The 22,308-nt window shown below is 45.6% G+C and overlaps 1 protein-coding gene across 1 annotated transcript in view; it reads right to left on the reverse strand.

The window, feature by feature from the left end:
* PPM1D (protein phosphatase, Mg2+/Mn2+ dependent 1D) overlaps window positions 1-22,308 on the reverse strand; it is a 68,195-nt gene that overhangs the window by 23,079 nt on the left and 22,808 nt on the right. Inside the window, exons 2-3 of the mRNA XM_073573363.1 lie at window positions 19,090-19,315; window positions 7,694-7,818 (exon numbers count right to left, since the gene is read on the reverse strand). Of these exons, the coding sequence (XP_073429464.1) occupies window positions 7,694-7,818; window positions 19,090-19,315 (351 nt within the window). The remainder of the gene's footprint in view (window positions 1-7,693; window positions 7,819-19,089; window positions 19,316-22,308) is intronic.

The following is a 22,308-nucleotide window of genomic DNA, read 5'->3' on the forward strand; positions in this document are numbered from 1 at the left end:
TTCAGCAAATTACTTTAACTGCTAGAATGCCAAAGGTCTGCAATGCTGGAATTGCTGCAAAGGGAGCGGTCTTTGACGAAAGCAAAGTTTGAAGGAGAAAATTTCAAATAAAAATCTTTTTTTCCCAACCTTATCAATGTCTGGACTAGATTTTAAATTAATTTGGCAATTTATTTGATTAATAAAAGTAGGAGTTTTCATGGAACACACAATTGTCTGGGTGACCCCAAAATCTTGAACGGTAGTGTATGCAATGCTACTTCGTTCACAATCTAGAGGACGGACAGAGGTCCACATGGTACAGAGTCTTTAGTGCAAGGATTCCTGGGAAATAATCTAAATCCCTAGCAACCAATCTCAAACAGTTTAACTGAAATATGGATGTTTAATATGTAGTAATAATCTTTCCAAAAGTGTGTCAGTTTGGCCTATACCTCCCATATATTAATATTAGAACCAGTGTAAAGATTTCATATATTGTGTTTAGTATCAAACTGACTCAGCCCAATAACATGCAAGGGTATTTATTGTTACGGAAACATCTTTCTACAAAGTTTGTCTATCTTCACAATGTCTCATATTAGAGTATTAATCTGCAGGTTAATAGCATTACTATAATCGGGCCAGCTCCCTCACTTCGCTGTCATTGCGTCCATAGACCTGACCGACACTAGCTCTGCATTGGGGCTGGCTGTCAGTCAGTGTGGGGAATGGATGGGAGACCTTGTTGCAGCCGCCATTCTGTATGCTCAGTGCCTGTTTAAAGTTAATTTGCTCCCCGTAGCGTTCGGCCAAGTGCGGGAGCCAGGCAGGTTAGTAACAGTGATTTGCGAACCTGCTCAGATAAGGTGTTATCAGAGCATGCTCATGTGCCGAGTGATTTTTCGAGCATGTCAAAATATGTCTGAGTCTCTGCAACTGTTCGACAGGCACAACACATGGAGATTACCTGTTTGTGGGCAATCCGTACCATGTGTTGCAGCTGTCGGACAGCCGCCAGACATGCATGCATGGGGACTTTAATATATTATTCAAGCATGCCGAAGACATTCGGTTAGCACATGAGCATGGCCGGATAACACCTTATCCCAGCACGATTTTTTTCTTTCTTTTTTTTTTTTAATTCGTTTATTTAACATCAGGGTACAAAGAATGCACAACATACACAATAACTCAGGCTATGTGCACACATAGTTTTTTGTCTCTGCGGATTTTGTAGTGAAAACCGCAGGTAAATCCGCAGGACAAAGACCTGCGGTTTTACACCTCATAATGGATGAGGAGTAAAACTGCAGCGTTTCTGCACCAAACAATTGACATGCTGCGTTTTGAAAACCGCGCGGAAAAAAACGCAGCATGTGCACAGCTTTTTTTTTTTATTTCCATAGGAAATAAAGGTACTGTACAACGCAGCAGAATCTGCTGCGTTTCTGCAGAGCCAAAAACGCTGCGGAAACGCAGCAGAAACCGGAAAGTGTGCACATACCCTTATGATAACAGGCACTCTACAAGCATACATGCCTCCGTCTATAATAAAATATAATACAGAGATATTGCACACTCAAATGAACAAGGTAATGTGTACATTTCTGTCCAAACATATGCAAAAGAAAAAGACTGTTTATATATTTCCCCATATGTATATCATTCTAATTTCACAACCTTGTCATGTCATGCGACAGTAAGGCTAAGTGCACACGTACCGAACTCTCGCGGAAATTACCGCGAGAATTCCGGAATTCCAGTCCGCGGGAAAATCGCATTTTAAATTCCCGCGATTTTCCCGCGGAAAAACTAGCATTTTGCAAGCGTAATTAGCTTGCAAAATGCTAGCGTTCTCCAAGCGATGTGTAGCATCGCTTGGAGAACTGATTGACAGGTTGGTCACACTCGTCAAATAGTGTTAGACAAGTGTGACCAACTTTTTACTACTGAGGCCGCCTATGCACATCAGTAGTAAAAGATAAAATGAAAAAAAAAAAAAAAAAATGGTGTTATTCTTACCCTCCGACGTCCCGCGCATCCGTTCCCAGTAATCCTTTGCGAAAATGCCCGCGATGACGTCAGTTCTCGCGGGATCGCGACGTCTCGCGGTAATTCGCGATGACGTCGCGCGAATGACCGAGAGACTTCGCGATCCCGCGAGAACGGACGCCATCGCGGGCATTTTCGCAAAGGACTACTGGGAACGAGAGCGTGAAGAGAAGCGGGAAGGCTGCGCGGGACGCCGGAAGGTAAGAATAACAATATTTTTTATTTTTAAATTCTATTTTTTACAGGGATATGGTACCCAAAGCCCGGAGGACAGTCTCCTCTCCTCCGGACCGTGGGTACCATCCGCAAATGTTCTGCTTACTTTCCGCATGGTGTGCACAGCCACATGCGGAAAGTAAGCGGAACAATGCATTCCTATGGGTGCGGGATCGCCGCGATTCCGCAAATTAATGAACATGCTGCGGTTTTTACCGCGAAGCGATTCCGCCGCGTTAAAAACCGCAGCATTAGTACAGCATTGCGGAATCCCATCGGAATGCATGGGATGCTTATTTTTCGCGTTTTCGCGGCAAAATCGCGCGGTTAAAACCGCCGCGGAAACGCGAAAAAAACGCCACGTGTGAACTCAGCCTAAGAACTAACTAAAACTCTTAAACTACAACTACCACTACGTCAACTAATACCCACTATTTCCGCAGCCTAGTTTCCTATACCACATTATGTCACATGTGATGTTCAGTCTTGCAAAGCAAGGTGAGAGGAATTCCACCTCTCCCAAATCTTTTCAAACTTACCAGGGCATCCCCTATTTTGGTATAGCGTACGCTCATATGGAACAACTGAATTGACCAGTTTAATCCAAAATCTAAGGGAAGGATCCGAACCCCCCATCCACCTCAGTGCCAGCACCTTTCGTGCCATAAATAGCGTCTAGCGCAAGAAAACCCCAGTATAGCGATCCCAGATCTCCTCCTCCCATACCCTAAACAAGCAAACCAATGGTTCTAGAGGGACAGGGGCCTGCACCAGAGACGTCAGTAGTGTAGTCACCTCTTTCCAATAGTGTAAAATAATGGGACATTGCCACACCATATGAATAAAATCAGCATCTGGCAAATGACATCGCATACATTCTGACGATTGAAGTCGACCCATCCTAAAAAGTCACAACGGAGTCAAATATGATTGATTATATACAGTTGTATTATTCTGTTATTAATAGATGGTGATACTCCAATCGGAGATTCCAGAATCTCCTCCCACTCCTCTCCTTGCGTATCAGGGATGAGTCGTTCCCACCTCATCGTAATAGAGCCTATGGCCGAATCTGCCCCTACTGCCAGCATATATATGTGTACAAGCAGGATATGAGACCCTGGGGACCCTGCGAGTTAAGAATTCCTATCAGAGGTTAAGATGAAATAGTACGGTCCACACCCCCATCCCTCATAAGCGACTGAAGAGCAGATCTCAGCTGCAGATGGTGAAAAAAATTGGGATCTCGGAATGTCGTGTGTGGTTTGCAATTGTTCAAAAGACTTTAAGGTCCCCTGGTCATACAAGTCTCCAACCGAAGAAACGCCACACTGAGTCCAAAAAACAGCGGATGGGCGATTCAGCAGCTCTGGAAAATAATTATTACTCCATAGGGGCATTTCAGCCACAACACCCCTAAACACTATTACCTTCTTGATTTGTCTCCATATTAATCGTGCCAGCAGGAGCAGGGGCAGCAGACGTGGAACATTAGTCCTTTCCAACTCAAGGAAACCTAATGGGCAATCTGCCTGTGCAGCGTGAAGCAGGTGATTTTCAGAATTAGGGAGGCAATTACCCGGCATCCATTTATTTAAAGCTTTAGCCTGACCAGCTAAGTAGTACAGGAAAAAATCTGGCAACGCCGCCCCACCTTCCTTCTTTGGTCTTTGTAAAGTGGACAATTTAAGTTTGGGCCTAGTTTTTCCCCCAAATAAAGGACGTGACCAAAGAATTAAGTTTGACAAAAAAGGACTTGGGCACCGCTACCGCACTGTGCTGGAGTGAGTAGCTAAATTTAGGGAGTAATATTTTAATCAGATTAATGCGTCCAGCCTCAGATAATGGGAGCCTACTCCAAGACGCAAATTTATCTTTAACCAGGTCTAACAACGGGTGGACATTAAGTTGTAAATCAAGCATGCTATGATTAGAGATATGGATGCCCAAATATTTAAAACTAGATACAATAGGCAACGAGGAAAGAGTCTCTAACCGGGGCATCGGGGTGTGGGAAAGGGGTAACAGGGCAGACTTCTCCAAATTTATATGTAAACCTGAGTATTTACTGAATCTATCTATAAGGGATATCACCTGTGGCAAAGTTTCTTCCACATCATTCAAGAATATCACCATGTCATCGGCATATAGGCCTATGGTATCTACCCCACCTGCTATATCTATACCTCGGATATTAGGGCAGGACCTCATGTGTATTGCTAGTGCCTCAATCGCCAGGGCGAAGAGAGCTGGGGAAAGAGGGCAACCCTGACGGGTTCCCCTATGCAACATGAAAGATTCAGATATAGAATTATTTATTATAATACGGGCCTTGGGTTTCATGTACAATATTTTGGTCCATGTTATTAATTGATTGCCAAAGCCATACCTTTGCAAACATGCGGCGAGGAAAGGCCATTTAAGAGAGTCGAAAGCCTAGGCGGCATCCAACGATGCCAATGCCCATCTATTGTCTGGCACCAAGGAACTATATTGGACTATTGACTGGACTCTGATATTAATAGAAGTACTTTTGCCAGGCATAAAACTCATTTGATCTGGATGTACAAGATTCAATATAATGGAATTAAATCTGGTAGCTAGAATCTTGGTAAAGATTTTATAGTCCACATTCACTAATGAGATGGGACGATAGGAGCCACATTCCAAAGGGTCCTTCCCCCTCCTTCCGAAGCACTATGATATTAGCCCCGTAAAAGGACTCTGGCATAGAATTCCCTTCCCATATTCCCTGAAATACCTTTGCCAAAAGTGGCGTCAATATGTCTCGATACTTCCTATATAGTTCAATAGGCAACCCATCAGGTCCAGGGCCCCTCCCAGAAGCCATATCTGTCATAGCCTTATCTATCTCTTCTGTGGTGAACTTAGCGTCCATAAGGGACCGCTGTTCCGAATCTCATGTGGGGAATGATATATCGGACAGATAGTCTAAACACCCCAAAGTATCAAAGTGACTTTTAGATTCATATAATGGCCCGTAGTAATCCTGAAAGCAGCCAAGAATATCCTCAGTTGAAGACACCAGTGCACCATCCATCCTGCGAATCTGCAATATCGTATTAGAGGTATTATGTTGGCGCACCAGATAGGCCAAAAATTTGACCGCCTGGTTCCCCAATTCGAAATAGGATTGACGAGTAAAGAACAATTTACGCTTAGACCTAGTGTCCAAGTGTTTCGTATATAACCTCTGGGCAGCCAGCCACTCATTCCTGTTCCCGCTGGTTTGGTTAGATATATATGTTGTGTCTGCGTCTCTCAGTCGTTGCTCCACCTCGTCATCCTTCCCTGCGGTTACCCGCTTAATACAAGAAATCGTGGATTACAAGCAGCCCCTCAGGTATGCCTTAAGGGCATCCCAGAATAAATTAATATCCCGAGGTTCCGGGTGGGACGCGATGATGCAATTCAACTGATCAATCGTTCTTGTCGGGAGACCCTATCAATTTTAACCAGAAAGGATTTAATTTCCAAGTTATCCCATTGTTTACTCGCCCAAACTTAAGTTTAAGGATAACCGGGCTATGATCGGAGATACCCCTACTTCCATGCTCTATATCAGTCATCCACATTGCCAGACCTCCAGAGCCTAATATATAGTCTATGCGTCATAGAGAGCGTTTAGTGGATGAGTGACAAGTGTATTCCCTTAGCTCAGGATGACGCATTCTCCACAAATCCAGCCATCCCCCATAAATGATGACAACGGGGTTGTCATTGGGGAGGATCCCCCGGTCGTTTTGTCACCCAGCCTCAGTTTATCCAGACAGTTGTTCATGACCATATTGAAGTCGCCCATGCAAACAACATCTGCGTCTGGGTAATTAAGGGCAAAACTTATTGCCTTCTGCAGGATGGAGATATGAGCTGGAGGAGGGTTATAAATACATAAAACCACATATTTCCTTGTGTTTATTAACGCATGGACAAAGATAAAGCAACCCTCAGGATCCCTTCGAGTTTCCCTCGCCTCCCATCTGACGTCTCTATGTACCAACAGCGAGACCCCTCTCAAGTAACTGGTATAAAATGTATGGGCTGACCACTGTACCCAGGGCTTCTGCACACACCTCGGTGTATACGTCCTCTATCTTCCCAGACAGACGTCCTGGTCAAGGAGATGGCCTGCATGAGTTGCTCGCCATGAGGCCTGTTTAAGGGTTAATTCCCCCTGCTCACCCTCCTCCAGAGGGGCGGTTCTTACGCCGAGTTTGTGTGGGGTTATTTTTGTGGATTTTGAGCTCTCAGCATGGTCTATTCTGGCATATTCTTTTAGCTTTTCAGCCGCTGCTCCAGACCTCTTAGAACAACTCATTTTAGAAGCAATAGGACAAAGCCAGGGAGCAGGAACCGTGCACTCTGGGGTCTCTGATCAGGATGACAGAGTATGACAAGCAAATAGTGATTGCAGGGTCCCAGATGCAACACAGACTTTCAGTGTCTCACAAGGGGGCAATATCTAGCCCCAGGCGGCAGGCAGGGGCCCCTTCAGCCCAGGAAACAACCCCCAAGGCCCCACAGGGATCACAGCCAGGGAGGGATCCAAGTCCCACTAAGTATGGCGCTGGCAGGGCAGGCAATATGGTGAATAGGGGGATGCGGGGCCCAATTTTTCAGGGCACACACCGCTTGTCCCTCACAAATGATCCGGTTTTCTGCTCACCGTCCCTTGCTTCTTCAGCGCTGCAGGATGGAGCCTGGCATCGTGTCTCACACAGACAGAGCGCGCACCTCCAGTATGGCTGCTGCCCCATGCAGGCCCCACCGGCCGTCCAAGTCCTCAGAGTCGCAGGCACAGCAGAGTCCAGCCACGCTCTCCAGCAGGGGTCCAGGAGTGACCCAGAGTTCAGGGGAGTCAGAAAGCCGGTAAGTATGCCCCCAAAGCACGGGTCCACTCATAGGATTTAGTCAGGCTAGCAGGAGCTTCACAGAGCGCGTCCTCACTCAGTCGCTGCCATAGCCACGCCCCCCATCCCAGCACGTTTGCTTCTCACTAGTTAGTAACGCAGTTACCCTGCAGATTAACCACATATCTGAAGGTTAATAGTGTTTTTTTCTGGTCACAGGTTCCCTTTAAGCTCCTTCCTCCCCCCTCACTGATACATCCTACAGACAGATGATCCCATATGACCGATGCTGCCTGTGATTGAGCACAGTGGACACTTTCGCCTGGTTATAAAGTGATAGAGACCTTGTAATGAGGCAGCAAGTTTAATGGCACCAGATGTTTTTTCCTTTTGTTAAACAATGAAAAAGTTGTTCTTTTCCCCAGTATTTCACTATGTATCCGTATATAATCAGAAAGCAAAACTGGCAGTGAATTCAATCAATATAAAAGAAACCACCCTACGCCCCAATAAAATAAAATTACATGATATAAAAATAAATAGGTCAACACCCATGCAAGGTAAACACTAACCAAGTGCACGAGCAACAGCAAGGAAAGGGATCTGGTCTATTACAGTACTTCTCCTCACAGGACCATTGTGTGTCAAACGGGGTCTTTTCCACACGACTCGGTTTACTCCAGATTTATTAATAACACTGCAAAAAAAAAAATACATATTTATAACAAATATGATAAAAATATATATAAAAAAGACATGTGATATGAAAGAATCAAGTGCAGAAAAAAAAATAAAACTTGAAGGAGCTTAGTAGCTGGTGCAGACTGCATCTGTCACATGTTCTGTAGTTGTGATGTCACTGATGCAGCTAGTCAACAAAGACTGGGGCCGGCGTTGGAGAAGACTGGACCTGGAGAGGGTAACTAGTTTTATTACTTTTGCCCATTTTTATTTAAACTGAAATCAAGTTAAGCCAGTCTAGAATGACTGTGTAGACAAAAAATGGAATTAAATAGCCAAATTTAGTTTATAAATTAGTGTAGGGGGGAGGTCAAGCCATAAATCAGAATTTCTACATTTCAGAAGTGAAAGCATCCAAATAGAAAAATGCTTTTTCTCAAGTTGTGATTTCATATGGGAGGCCTGTCAATTTGCATTTTAAAGCATCAGTATTACGGTTACAAATCCCAATGGAGGATTCTACTGACCCAAACTTAAACAGCATCAGACATCTATGTGTTGCTTTAAATCCTTTCATCATGGATGTTAGAGTCTTGACCAGTACCCAACATTTCAGTTAATTCACTGGGTTTCATGCCACACAATAGAACAATATTTTTGGTTTAAAAAAAAAAAAGGAAACTTGTAAATATATGTTTTTTGTGCCCCAAAACAACCTTTTTTATTGATACTATTTTGGAGTATATTTGAAGTTTTAGCTGCCTCGTATTGCATTTTTTTTTTTGCAGTATTGCAGCAGGTGGAAAGCCATAAATCTGATTTTTTTTTCGCCGTTTACTGATTTGATAGATTGGACTTTTGAGGATGTGGATATACAGTGTGCATTTTTTTTAAAAAAAGGAGAATAAATAGTGATCTGAACTTTTTTCCCCATTTTTTTTTTCTAAACTTTACTGTATCTTGTGGTTCCATTATGAGACATGAACCAGCGATCATCTGATCACTTGTGCCACGTACAGCAATACTACACAGGGTTTCAAATTATTATGCAAGTGCTATTCTTCTCAGATTTACCTAGATAGCCGATGAAAAGGAGTCAGTATGTTCAAATCATTAACAGTTAGATTATAAAATTAAATCTTATGGGACAAAGATTCCAACGATAACAGGACTTTTCGCAAAACCAAAAAAAACGCACTATTCTAAATCATTATGCACAGAGTTTTCAAATATTTTATAGGTTTAAAGAACAGAAAATCATTTGTTCAATTTTCAGCAATAGGAGATCGCATTAACTGAAATCAAAAGCTTTTTCAAATCAAAAAAACATCTTAAGGCTGTGCCCCCACGATGCGATTTTTAAGCGTTGTTGCCGCGATTTTCGGCACGAAAACGCTGCAAAAACGTTTAAAAATCGTGTACAGAACGCCCCCCATGCATTCCTATGGCATTCCGCACATGCTGTGCTAATGCTGCGCTTTTTTCCGCGGCGGAAACACATCGCAGAAGAAAAAAAAAAGAAAAAAATTGCAGCATGATCATTCTTTTGTGTGGAATCGCAAAGAATTGCCGCGATTCCGCACCCATAGGAATGCATGAGAATCGCTTACTTCCCGCATGTGGCTATGCCCACCATGCGGGAGGTTAAACGTCTCATGTGCGGTTGGTACCCACGGTATGGAGGAGAGGAGACTGTCCTCCAGGCCCTGGGTACCATACCCCTGTAAAAAAAAAAGAATAAAAAAAAAAATTGGGGTATATTTACCTTCCGGCGTCCCGCGCTGCATTCTCGGCCTCAGCGTTCCCAGTAATGCCTTGCGGCAAGGTCCTGTGATGACGTGGTCTCGCGAGATAGCTATAGTAACGCGAGACCAACGTCATCACAGGTCTCGCAAGGCATTACTGGGAACGCTGAGGCCCGAGATGGCAGCGTGGGACGTCGGAAGGTAAATATACCCCGATTTTTTATTTTTTTATCATTTTTAACATTTTATCTTTTACTATTGATGCTGCATAGCCAGCCTCAATAGTAAAAAGCTGCTCACACTTGTCAAACACTATGTTTGACGAGTGTGACCAACCTGTCAATCACTTTCCAAGCGATGCTTCAAATCGCTTGGAAAGTGCTTGAGAAAAATCGCTGCAAAATCGCGAACAGAATCGCGGTAAAATCGTGCTGGAAAAAAACGTGCGCTTTCTGGGAAGGAGTCCGGTTTTCAGTGTGCGATTTAACACGCAACGTGGGCACATAGCCGAAAATAGACCAAGTGTTCACATATGGCTCCTCCTTTGAAAATCACCTTCACAATTCTTACATCCATTAAACTTTTGAGTTTTTGGATAATTTCTGCTTGATTATCTTTGCAGGATGTCAGAATAGCCTTCAAGTGCTTCTGTTTTAATGTCAACTGCCTCCCACCCTCAGACATTTTACTTGAGGACTTTAATAGGGTTGAGGTCAGAGGAGGAAGGTGGCCACTCTATTAGTTTGCTCTCCTTATATGCCCATAGCAGCCAATGACTCAGAGGTATTCTTTGTGCATTGTCACATATGAAGATTAGTTTGTTACAGAAGCAACTGTTCTTTTTCTACCATGGAAGAAAGTGGTCAGGCAGAAAATCTTTATACTTTGCTAAGGTCTTTTTCACACCTTCAGGGACCCTATAAGGGCTTACCAGCTTTATACCTATGATTTTGGCCACCTCCGTGCTGACTTCGCAGTATTGTTGTGACATGGTGGTCATCTACTTCATCTATCTAGACCATCCAAGGTAGCACGGAACTCATCAATAAACAAGATACAATTTTAAAATCAGTCTTTTTGTATGTCTGGGCCCACTGCAACAGTTTTTACTTGTGAGCACTGTTTAGAGGTGGCCGAATTTACGCACAACTGCAAGCTTATGGAGTCTCAAGAACCTCAAGGTGTAGGATCCCCTAGAAGCACCAGCAACTTTAAATAAAGGTTTGCTGCTTTGTAATAGTATTGTAGCAGCTGCTCTCTTAATCTGATGAATTTCTGTATCCTCACCCATCCCTTGTAGATTGTGAGCCCTTGCGGGCAGGGTCCTCTCATCCTGTACCAGTCGTGACTTGTATTGTTTAAGATTACTTACTTGTATGTATCATGTATACCCCTCCTCACATGTAAAGCGCCATGGAATAAATGGCGCTATAATAAATAATTTCTGTGGCAGAAACCTTCCTCATTATACCATTAGCTGCACGAACCAGTTTGTGCTCTGTAGCAGTCACAAATCTCTACACAGTATTATGAGAACGCTTCAAATGCTGTTTCTATAATGCTGTAGGATAAGCCCCCAATCCGACCTGACAGATAAGAAAAATAAGTTTTATTATACTCACCCAGGGTCGGTCCGGTCCAATGGGTGTCGCAGATACGGGTCCAGCGCCTCATCTTCTTGCGATGCCGCCCTCCCGCTAGCTTCATGGCTCCTCGGCATCACACTCCTGCGCATGCGTTTGTATCTGTGCTTTTGATGGCAGAGCCAAGTACTGCACTGTGCAGGGCCTCTCTGACCTTTCCCGGCGCCTGCGCACTGTAGTACTTTGCTCTGCCCTCAACAGGGCAGATAAGTACGCCTGCACAGGAGTGCAATGCCTGGGACCATGAAGCAAGCAGGATGGCGGCGATCATAAGAAGATGGGAGGCGCCGTACCCGGACCTACAGCACCCATCAGACTGGACCGCCCCGCGTGAAAATAATAAAACTTATTTTTCTTATGTTGCAGGTCAGATCGGGAGCTTTCAATAATGCTGTAGATAAGCCCTGAAAGGCAGTGGCCGCATCTTATATTGGCCAAAACAGCTGACAGGTTCGCTTTAAATGTTTGTGAGCAACTGTGGCGCCGAAAATGATTATCGATAGCGCTCCAGGTATCCAGGTTATCGTTGCAGCTATTCAGTAAGCGCTATAGCAATTCGGGTAAGCTCTTAGCCGAAGATATTCGATCAACAATAGTTAAGATGAATAGGCTACAGAACTGCCAAGAGCCTGAAGACTTGGGTCTTGACAATGTTACTGCTACCTTACTTTTTGAAAAGTATTTGGACGACATGGAGCAGGCAAAGAGTTGCCACAGGGAAAAATATTCCACTGGCATAGCAAACAGATTGAACATATTTCAGCAACATTTATCACTTTCTCACAAACAAGTAGAAGAGTTCAATCATTTATCAAAACTGACTGTGCACGAGGCAATTCCTTTATACCCTGAAATTGTTAGAGATGTTGCCCATGTGGTTAAGGCTTTGCCACCAACCCAAGTTAGTGTAGAGAGGTTGTTCTCAAGCCGTAAAATAATTAGGTCAGATTTGAGGTCATCTATGAGGCAATGTGCACACGTTGCGGATTCTGCTGCGTTTCCGCAGCGGTTTTGGCCCTGCGGAAACGCAGCAGTCCCGCTGACCATGTACAGTACAATGAAAGCCTATGTGCTTTCGAATAGCTTAGTTACTCACCGATAACGGTGTTTCTCGGAACCCATGACAGCACCACAGAGAGAGGGGATCCGCCCTTCAGGGACAGGAACCTACAGAAAAAGGGCGGTACCTCTCCTCCGCCTTCAGTTGGTTACAGAGCATCAGAGGGTCTCCAGGTTAGTTAGACAACAGAAATACATACACAATATTATAATACTGCTTATTTATCAAAGCACCGTGCCTAAACGGAAACACTCTACTAACAATAACACGTGCTCACCATACTCGTGAAGGGGAGGGGAATAAGCGGGTGCTGTCATGGGTTCCGAGAAACACCGTTATCAGTGAGTAACTAAGCTATTCTCTCTCACCCATGACAGCACCACGGAGAGAATTTCAGAGATTGGTAGCTTAGGGAGGGACCACCGCCTGAAGGACCCTTCTCCCGAAGGTCAGATGTAGAGGCTAGATCTAATCTATAGTGCCTAAAAAAGGTCGAAGGTGATGACCAGGTGGCCGCCTTACAGATTTGTTCTATTGATACCTCAGATCTTTCAGCCCATGAGGTCGCCATTGACCTTGTGGAATGAGCTCTCAGCCCTTCTGGGATGGTATTCCCGCTGGATGAGTATGCCAGGGCAATCGCATCCCTTATCCACCTTGCCAGGGTACTCTTGGATGCTTTGAGCCCCTTCCGAGGACCCTGGAAACATACAAAGAGAGCCTTCCTTCCTACACTTTTTGGTGGCCTCTAAGTACTGTACTAGGCACCTTTTAACATCTAAAGTGTGGAACTTTTCTTCCCCCTTATTTTTTGGATTTGGGCAGAAGGAAGGAAGGAAGGACTACCTCCTGGGACCTGTGAAAATGTGATGACACTTTGGGCAAATAGGCTGGGTCAGGTTTTAAGATAACTCTATCCTCTAGAATTTTTGTGAAAGGAGGCCCCGCTGACAAGGCTTGAATATCGCTCACTCTTCGGGCTGATGTTAGTGCCACCAGAAGCACCGTTTTAAGAGATAGGATTTTTAGGGGTGCCGAGTGAATTGGTTCAAACGGAGGGCCTGTCAGTGTTGAAAGTACAAGATTCAGGTCCCATGATGGTAATCTTTGACTGGCTATTGGCCTCGATCTGGTTGCGGCTTTAATAAACCGTGCTATCCAGGGGTCACCTGCCACATCATGGTTATAGAGGGCGCCTAATGCCGCTATTTGTACTTTTAATGTGTTGACCGCCAGACCCTGTTCTAGACCCTCTTGTAGGAATTCTAGGATCTTATCAATCTGAACCCCGTCCTGAACCTTTGCCCTAGAGGTGGATAGAAATTTTTTCCATATTCTACCATAAGCTCTCATTGTAACCGGTTTCCTACTCTTTTGTAGTGTAGTTATCAGGTTTTCTGAAAAAACCCTGTCCCTCATCAGTGCCCTCTCAAATTCCATGCTGTTAAATGGAGGTTCGGTGCATGAGGATGTAGCACTGGGCCCTGCGATAGCAGGTCCGGGAGATCCGGTAGGACCCACGGGTCGGTTACTGAGAGCATTCTTAGCCAGGAAAACCAGGTTCTTTTGGGCCAGAAGGGGGCTATCAGTATCATTCTTGCCCTGTCCTGCCTGACTTTCTTTAGGACTGCTGGAATGAGCATGATTGGGGGAAAGGCATATGTTAGATTCTGTGTCCATGGGAGCATAAATGCGTCCAGAGTTAGAGGATTCCCCCTGGGATCTAGGGAGCAGAAGGCGTCTACTTTTTTGTATTTGAAGTCGGCGAACAGATCCACATCTGGGGTCCCCCACATTTTTACAATCTGCTGAAAAATGGACTGCTTTAGTACCCATTCCCCCTGTCGCAATTGGGTGCGGCTCAGAAAGTCTGCCCTTTGATTCTCTGTACCGCGGATCTGTAGGGCTGTCAGAGATAATAGGTTTGCCTCCGTTAGTTTGAGGATTTTGGCGGATGTGTCCATTAGGGTTCGGGACCTGGTTCCCCCCTGGTGGTTTATATAGGCCACTGTGACCCAATTGTCCGAAAGGATACGGACATGGTGGTTCTGGAGTAGGGGTAGGAAGTGTGTTAGGGCATAGCCTACTGCTAGAAGCTCCTTTTAATTTGAGGAGGCTCTTAGTTCTTGATTTCCCCATTCGCTCTGAGTCACCTCGTTGTTTATGTGCGCTCCCCATCCTGTGGGACTGGCATCTGTTGTCACTACGTGTGTTATCTTTGGTGCCCAGGGGATCCCTTTGGACAGGTTCTCCTGGTTTCCCCACCAAGCTAGGGAATGAATAGTGCTTGAACTTAGGGTAATGCGACCCTCTAGGTGTCCCCCTACTACTGCCTGGTTGGCAAATACGTCCCACTGGAGATTTCTCGTGTGTAACTGAGCCCATTGAACTGCTGGTAGGCAGGCAGATAGTGAACCCAACAGTGACATGGCCTTCCTTAGTGTCATGGAGGGATTTTGGATTGCTCTTGCTGTAATTTGAGCGATCTTCTCCTTTGTGGTTTGGGAGGCGACACTCCTGAATGTTTGAGTCTAGTGTTAGGCCCAAGAATTCTTGTACCCTGCTGGGCTCCAATCTTGATTTTTTTAGATTTAGAAGCCAGCCCAGGTCTTGTAGAGTGTTCATCACCCTGTCTCTCTGTACCCTGCATTTTTGAGCCGAGCTGCCCGCTATTAGGAAATCGTCTAGATACGGGATTATTATATCTTGTTCCCTTATATGAGCCATCATTTCCGCTACTATTTTGGTGAATACTCGCGGGGCTATCGACATTCCGAACGGCAGGGCTCTGTACTGGAATTCTTTGACCTTGCCTTTTATTGAGACGGCTAACCTCAGATACTTCCTGGAGTCTTTGTGGATAGGGACGTGATGATAAGCGTCGCTGAGGTCCAACACCGTCATGTAGCAGTTTGGGAACAGGACTTTGGTGGTAGATTTGATCGACTCCATTTTGAAGCTCTGGTTCTTGACGTATTTGTTTAGCTTTCTCAGATTTATAATTGTACGAAAGGTGCCGTCTGGTTTGGTCACTAGAAAAAGAGGGGAGTAGAACCCTCTGCCCATATCCTGCAGGGGGACCTCCTGGAGGACTCCTTTTTTTACTAGGCCTAGAACCTCGCTTTCTAGCGCTTCCTGTTCTCGCATGCTGGATCTCAGCGGCGTTGTTACATATTTTTGAGGCGGGAGAGAGAAAAAGTTTATCCTTAGGCCCTCCTGGATTAGGTTTATTATCCAGGGGTTTGTTGAAATCCTCCTCCAGGCTGGAAGGAAAAAGGATAACCTTCCTCCCACCCTTGGCGTACTGTCACTTGGAGGGCTTTTTGTCCCGGGGAGAGTTATTAAAGAAGCCTCTCTCTCTTCTTTTATCATCCCACTTTTGTTCCCTTGGTGGTCTTCTCTGAAAAAACCTCCTATTCCGAAAGGGTCTTTTAAATGCCGCTGGCCCTAAATTTGGGAATCCTTTTTTCTTGTCCCCTGCTTTCTGGAGGATGTCATCTAACCTTTCTCCAAAAAGGAATTTTCCTTCACAGGGGAAGGAGCATAATTTCATTTTGGTCTGAAGGTCCCCTTGCCAACTTTTAAGCCATAGTGTCCTTCGGGCCGCGTTTGAAAGTGCTGCTGTTTTGGACGACAGTCTGACTGAATCGGCCGATGAGTCTGCTAGGAATGCAGCCGCTCCCCTTATTACTGGGATAGAATCTAGAATTTTATCTCTAGGTGTCCCTTCCCTCAGCTGTTTCTCAAGTTGGTCCACCCATACCATTAGGGCTCTTGAGGTGCATGTCGCCGCTATCGCTGGCCTGAGGTTACCGCCTGCAGACTCCCAAGCCCCCTTTAGAAAGGTATCTGCCTTCTTATCTAGGGGGTCCCTGAGGGTGCCCATGTCCTCAAAGGGGAGGGCGAATTTCTTTGAGGCTTTAGCGACTGCCACATCGAGTTTCGGGGCTCTGTCCCAAGACTTGGATGCCTCCTCCTCAAAGGGATATTTCCTTTTAAGGGAAGGGACTAGTATTTTTCCTGTCTGGCTTGTCCCATTCCCTTTTGATTAGACCCTTGACGATTTCGTTTAGCGGAAATACTCTCCGTTTTTTCTGGCCTAGCCCCCCAAACATTATGTCCTGGACTGTCTTATCCGGCCTCGGGTCCAATACCCCCATGGTAGACCTTACAGCTTTCACCAGTTTGTCTACCTCTTCTAGGGGAAAACAATGGCGTACTCCTGTTTCCTCGTCTGAGGATGAGGAGCGGGATTCTGAGGATTTAGTCGAGATTTCTCCCGATGTGGAAGAGTCTGACTGGGAGGTTTCTACCGTGTCTTTTTTCCTTGTTTTATCCTTATGTTTAAGGGATTCGAGGGCACTCTGGACCTCTGATTTAATTGCGGCCCTTAGGTCAGATGCGAAATCCGGAGTCTCCTGACAAACGATTTCTTTTGTACAGGACTCGCATAGTTTTTTCTCCCATGATACCGGTAGGGGTTTAGCGCAAGTGGGACATTCCCTGTTCTTTTTAGCCTTCTTCTTTCCCTAATAAGGGAGAGGGATTGCATTACAAGGGTGACATTCACGAAGATCACTTACCCCCAAAAAAGGCGCGCGGCTGCAGGTACCGGTTCGGGAGACGGAGTCAGGTCCTGTATAGGCTGATCTCCTGGTGGCGTTTTGCTCCTCGCTGCTGACGTGCTACGCCGCGTGGAGTGACTGCTGGAACGGCACTCTGTGTTTTGTTCCTTTTGTCGGTGGTGGTGTTGGTGGTGCTGCTGCTGTTTCAGCTGCTGTCTCTGCTCCTGTTGCTGGTCGCTATCCTCCATTATTAGGATCGCTTCCAGCCAGGAGTTTCTGCACCTCACCTTTTTTAAACTTGGCGCCGCGTGACGTCACCGCTCCCCCTGCACGCGCTGGTCGGGAAGCGCGCTCCTGCGCATGCGCCCGGTTCCGGGACCCGGAAGTCGTTGGTCTACTTCCGGGGCAGCGGCCATCTTGGTACTCTCCGTACCATGGTGCTGCCCACGCTCCACCGGGTCCCGCTGAGCCCCAACCTCGTTTCCGGAGCGGCGACTCCGGCATCTCTCCCCCCGCTCACTCGGCAGCCCGCATCGGCCCCGGCGGTGGCGGCTTCGGGCACCGCACCTGCCGCGACAGGGGCCTCCCCGCTGCCGAGATACCCGGACAGGCCGGCCCCGGACTCCTCACAGGTACGCCGTACTGTGGGTCCCTCCGTCAGGGACAGGAACCCAACTGAAGGCGGAGGAGAGGTACCGCCCTTTTTCTGTAGGTTCCTGTCCCTGAAGGGCGGATCCCCTCTCTCCGTGGTGCTGTCATGGGTGAGAGAGAAAACGCTGTGCTCACGCTGCGTTTTTTTTCCGCGCGGCTTTGCTGCGGTTTACAAACCGCAGCATGTCAATTGTTTGGGCGATTTCACACCTTTAACATAGTAGATGTGTGAAACCGCAGGGCAAAACCGCAGACCAAAACGCAGGGAAACCACAGGTCACTTTTCCTGCGGTTTTACCTGCGTTTCTGCGCTGAAAAACCTGCAGCGGAATCCGCAATGTGTGCACATAGCCTGAAGGAGGATTTATCAGAACAAATTTATAGACTGCAACAAATGTTATTCAGTACGTTTTTGTTGAAAAACTGTCCCCCCCCCCCCCCCCCCCCCCCCACTTAATGCATAGTGTATTGCAAATTTCCATTGTAAAATTCTTTTTGTGTTCTAAAGTTGTATTCCAAAAAATATATTTGTATTCCAATAAATGAATATATTTTATGTTCTATCTAGATAGCTTGGTTATTGTACGGTGATTAAAAGCCTCAAGTTTCCATTTTACTACAGTAAATACATCACTTAAACATGAGCCATGCATGAGGGAGTCCGAGTCAGAGAAATTCAGGAGGAGTCAGAGGTTTGGCTAAGGCGTTTTTCTCGGCCGTTGGCAGCCGCCAAAAAGGCGGAGAACGGATCCGTAGCCGTGGAAACACCAACGGGAGCCACCGGACTGTTGGTGCGCCGGCATCCGCCGATGTGGGAAAGTTAAAGGAACCGCGCAGAAAAAAAAAGAAAAAAAAAATACCGCCGATGTAGCGGGATGAAGAGGCCGGGCTATCGCGGGAATCTCCAGGAATTGCGGGATGAAGAGGCCGGCGTATCGCGGGAATCTCTAGTCATCGCGGGATGAAGAAGCCGGGCTATCGCAGGAATCCCCTGGAATCGCGGGATGAAGAGGCTGGCGTATTGTGGGAAGAGAGGAGAAGAGAGAGAGAAAGAAAGATATCCAGCCAGCAGCGAGACTGGATTCAGGATTAAACATGTAGCAAAAGTCAAATGCGGATCCGGACAAAAAAACGTTGCATTGTCCGTTTGGTGATCTCAGCAGACGCCAAAATTTTGGCAGATCCGCACAAATACAGATGCAACGGATGATCGTCAGTCAAAATCCGCCGATAATGAAAGTCAATGGGGAAAAAACGGATCCACCAAGAAAAATGGCGGATCCGGTTTTTTTTGCAAATCGGCGGATTTTGACTGATGGTGACAAACGGATGTGTGAAACAGGCCTTACCGACTCCACAGCCCTGACAAACTATACAGCACAGCTCAAACTGTAGGGGCTGCTGCTGGGAACTGCGGGACAGTAACAATCAGCTGACTGAATAGTGCATGCGGGATTGCAGATCACTGTTGGCGAATCCCAATCTCCCTGTGGGCACAAAATCACTTTATCGATCACTGACCGACTTGTTGTATCATCCATCAACATTCATTACGAGCAGAAATCTGGGACTAACATTGGGCTTATCAGTGCTCGCATCACAATCCCCACCAGTGAATGTTACCTGCCACCAAGGCCTTCAATTCTCTCCCTTTCTCTGGGTAGCTCAGGTTTGTGATCTTGGGTTACTTCTAGAGCCTTCAGCATCTCTTTAGGACCATTGTGTAATCCAAATACAACACCAGAATCTCCAACATGGGCCACATACAGCTTATTTCCACGAATTATAATGACGCTAGCTGTAGTTCCTGAGGTGCTTGGGAGACCAGTCATAGTTTTTGGCCATTCAGCTGTGAAAATCAAAAAAGTCATTGGTTATTAAAAGGAAATTAATTTTACATTAACAGTTTGTAAAATGCCATCAATAGGCAAATATGTTACAATTTTAACAAATTTATTTTTTCAGTAAAAGAGCAACAGGCGACAATTTTTAATTCATAAATCAACAGTACATATTAAAATAAGTCACTTTGTAATATATCTCATCAGGAAAAATCAGCTTCAAATCTCCACTGTTCAATAAAGAAATATTTTTACATTACTGAGAGAGAACATATCAGTTGGAACAGTCACCCTACAGAGAATCTTTTTAGTAGCAACTGTCATCTATCTCTGTAAATGTAAAAAATCATTCGCTCTGGAGAATAAAGAAGCGGATAAGCTATATTACAAACTCATTTTCACGTGAACGATTTATGAAAAAAAAAAACCGCCGCCCCGTTCTACGCGCGGTGATTCCGTATGTGTTAAATGATCTAGCGGAGACTGAGCGTTACCGCAAAATAAATAGACATGCTGCGGTCTATAAAGACGCAACGCATGTATGTATACGCGGGTGTGCCACCTGCGTATTTGCACGCATAGTGAACATGGGATTTCATAAGATCCCCTCCACTATGCTGTAACATCTGGATGCTGCAGATTGGATGCTGCAGTTGTACGCAGCGTCCAATCCGCAGCAAATCCTGACCATGGAAACATACCCTTAAGAAAAGCTAAAACGGACCTCAGGAACGCAATTACGGTACTTTTCCATCTTGAAAATCTATTCATGCTTTACATAAAAAAGGAAAATAAAAACCATCTGATCTGATAGCTAATGAAGAATTATAAATAGATTCCTTATTTTGATTTAGTACTATAGGGTGAGGGACGGAACGCTGTTTGACTCTTTGAGAACAAAATTATTGTAGACTAGTGTGCGGACTCCATATACAGAGCTCCTAAGTTCCAGAAGAGCAGAACTCCCCCCCCACCCACCCCCAGTGACCCCCATTTTTGGAAATTACACTGCCAAGATAACTTATCTACAGGTGAAGTGACGATTTCAACACCATAAGTGTTTTCCAGAAACAAGCAGCAGTGGATGTTGCCAAGTGAAAAACGCAAACTTCTGTTGTAATGACCAGTACGCTGTAGTGACCAGTATGTTACACCCAGCTCATGCTTTCGGAGACACGCACCCGTAAATTAGCTGGGCTCTTGTCGCTACAGAAATGCCAAATGTGGTTTAGGCACACTGTGGGGCTCAGAAAAGAGGGGGCATTTGTATTTGGGAGTGCAGAAGTTGAATTCTTTTGCGGGGTGAAGAGCCATAGCGCTTTTACAGAGCCATTGCACTACCAGCCCCCTATATTTCCGATAACAGATGGCGGACCTGAGCAAGGACTTGCTTTTTGTGGATTGAGTTGAAGCTTTTATTGGGAACATTTTACATAACGTTTGGGATCACATTTATCCAGCACGCTACACCGAACACTTACTTTGGGGTTTCCATCTAAATCTCTGAGTGACAAGACAGATGAAACCTTTGAGGGATCCATTCACTATAATGAGACAGCAGAGTTACTCTGGTCTCCGTACGGCCTATGTTCAGTGGTGTTCTTTTTAGATGTGCACAAAACTGTGGTGGACCATGCTTTTATGCACGCCTATAGACAGACACCGCTGGATCATACGCAGCCACATGGTGTCCACAGCGCCTCCATCTGCCTCATTATGGGGGGGGGGGGGGGGGGGGCGGCAGGAATCTTCCGCCCGTGGTTCTGACAGAAACACGCATTGCAGAAATTTACACAGAACCCCCGATGCACCGTGCAGGATAAATGTGCGCCGAGCCTTACTTCGATCTTTGGGAGGCAGAATGAGAAAATAAAAATAAAAACAGCAGGTGAAGAATTGGTTTTATTTTTTACGACGTTCCTCGTGTGGCATAAGTGATTAGGTGACTTTTTCAGGTCGTACGATTACAGAGATACCAGATTTATGCCAGGGTTTTTATGTTTGGCTGCTGCAGATGCTTTTTTTTTTTTTTTTTTTTTTTACAAAAATAAGCAAATCACAATTGTTTTGTGTGGGAAGGTAATCAATATATTACAGTGCCCTGTGGCATTCTTATACTGACAAAAACCCATCCTAGAGTGTTAACAGGTGTCTGGAGAACGCGTAGTAGGAAGCTCCACTGTATTGACCTGTAGATATTGAACCATGTATTGACATTCAAAAAGACAAAGGTGGGCAGCAGTGTGACAGCCTCTTACCAGGGGTGCTCAGGTATCTCCAGTATTCGATTAGAAAGACAGGGTGAGCAGCCTCTTACCTCAGCACCCTTGATATTGCCAGTATTAGATTAAAATATCCACTGGGAGAACATCTTCCTTCCTATGAAGGGGGCAATACACATGGTCGCCTGCCCCTGTCCTAACAGATTAGGAAAGATTTTGTCAGTCCAACAAGGCAGAACCGATTTTAATTCTACAGCAATTTGCTAATTAAAACCTTTAGGAATTTAGTTATAACATTGCTTTAATTTATTTTTTCCTGTCCTGGAGAAACCCATTTAAAGGGAATCTGTCAGCCCCTGGGACACTTTTCCGCTGTAACGATGGGCATACAGCTTATAGAAATGTTAATCTCGTCTTAACTGTATGCTTCATAGTTACTGTCCAGATGTGGAGAAATAGACTACATTATTCTAATGTTTTCTTTCATGCTCCAGGATGTGCGGTGCCTGGAAGAAATCCCTGCCTCCTCTCTTCATTATACCAACACCCACACCCCAAGCACATCACACTGCCCTGTGACGTGCAACTGTGGCTCCTGAATCCTGTGCATGCGTCATGCACTCGCTCGACGATCTGTACCTTTTCCTTCTCTCTATGGGCAGTGTATTTAGCGTTCTTGTGCATCAGCGATCACCACCTTCTACCAGCCTAGTGCCAGCATTGCCCCACTCCTGCCACAGCCACAAGAAGCAGCGACCCTGTGACCCCGCTTCACCGCA

This window comes from Dendrobates tinctorius, unplaced genomic scaffold (genome assembly GCF_039654945.1).
Source record: "Dendrobates tinctorius isolate UK_male_01 unplaced genomic scaffold, ASM3965494v1 ptg000007l, whole genome shotgun sequence".
In the NCBI taxonomy this organism is placed as follows: domain Eukaryota; kingdom Metazoa; phylum Chordata; class Amphibia; order Anura; family Dendrobatidae; genus Dendrobates; species Dendrobates tinctorius.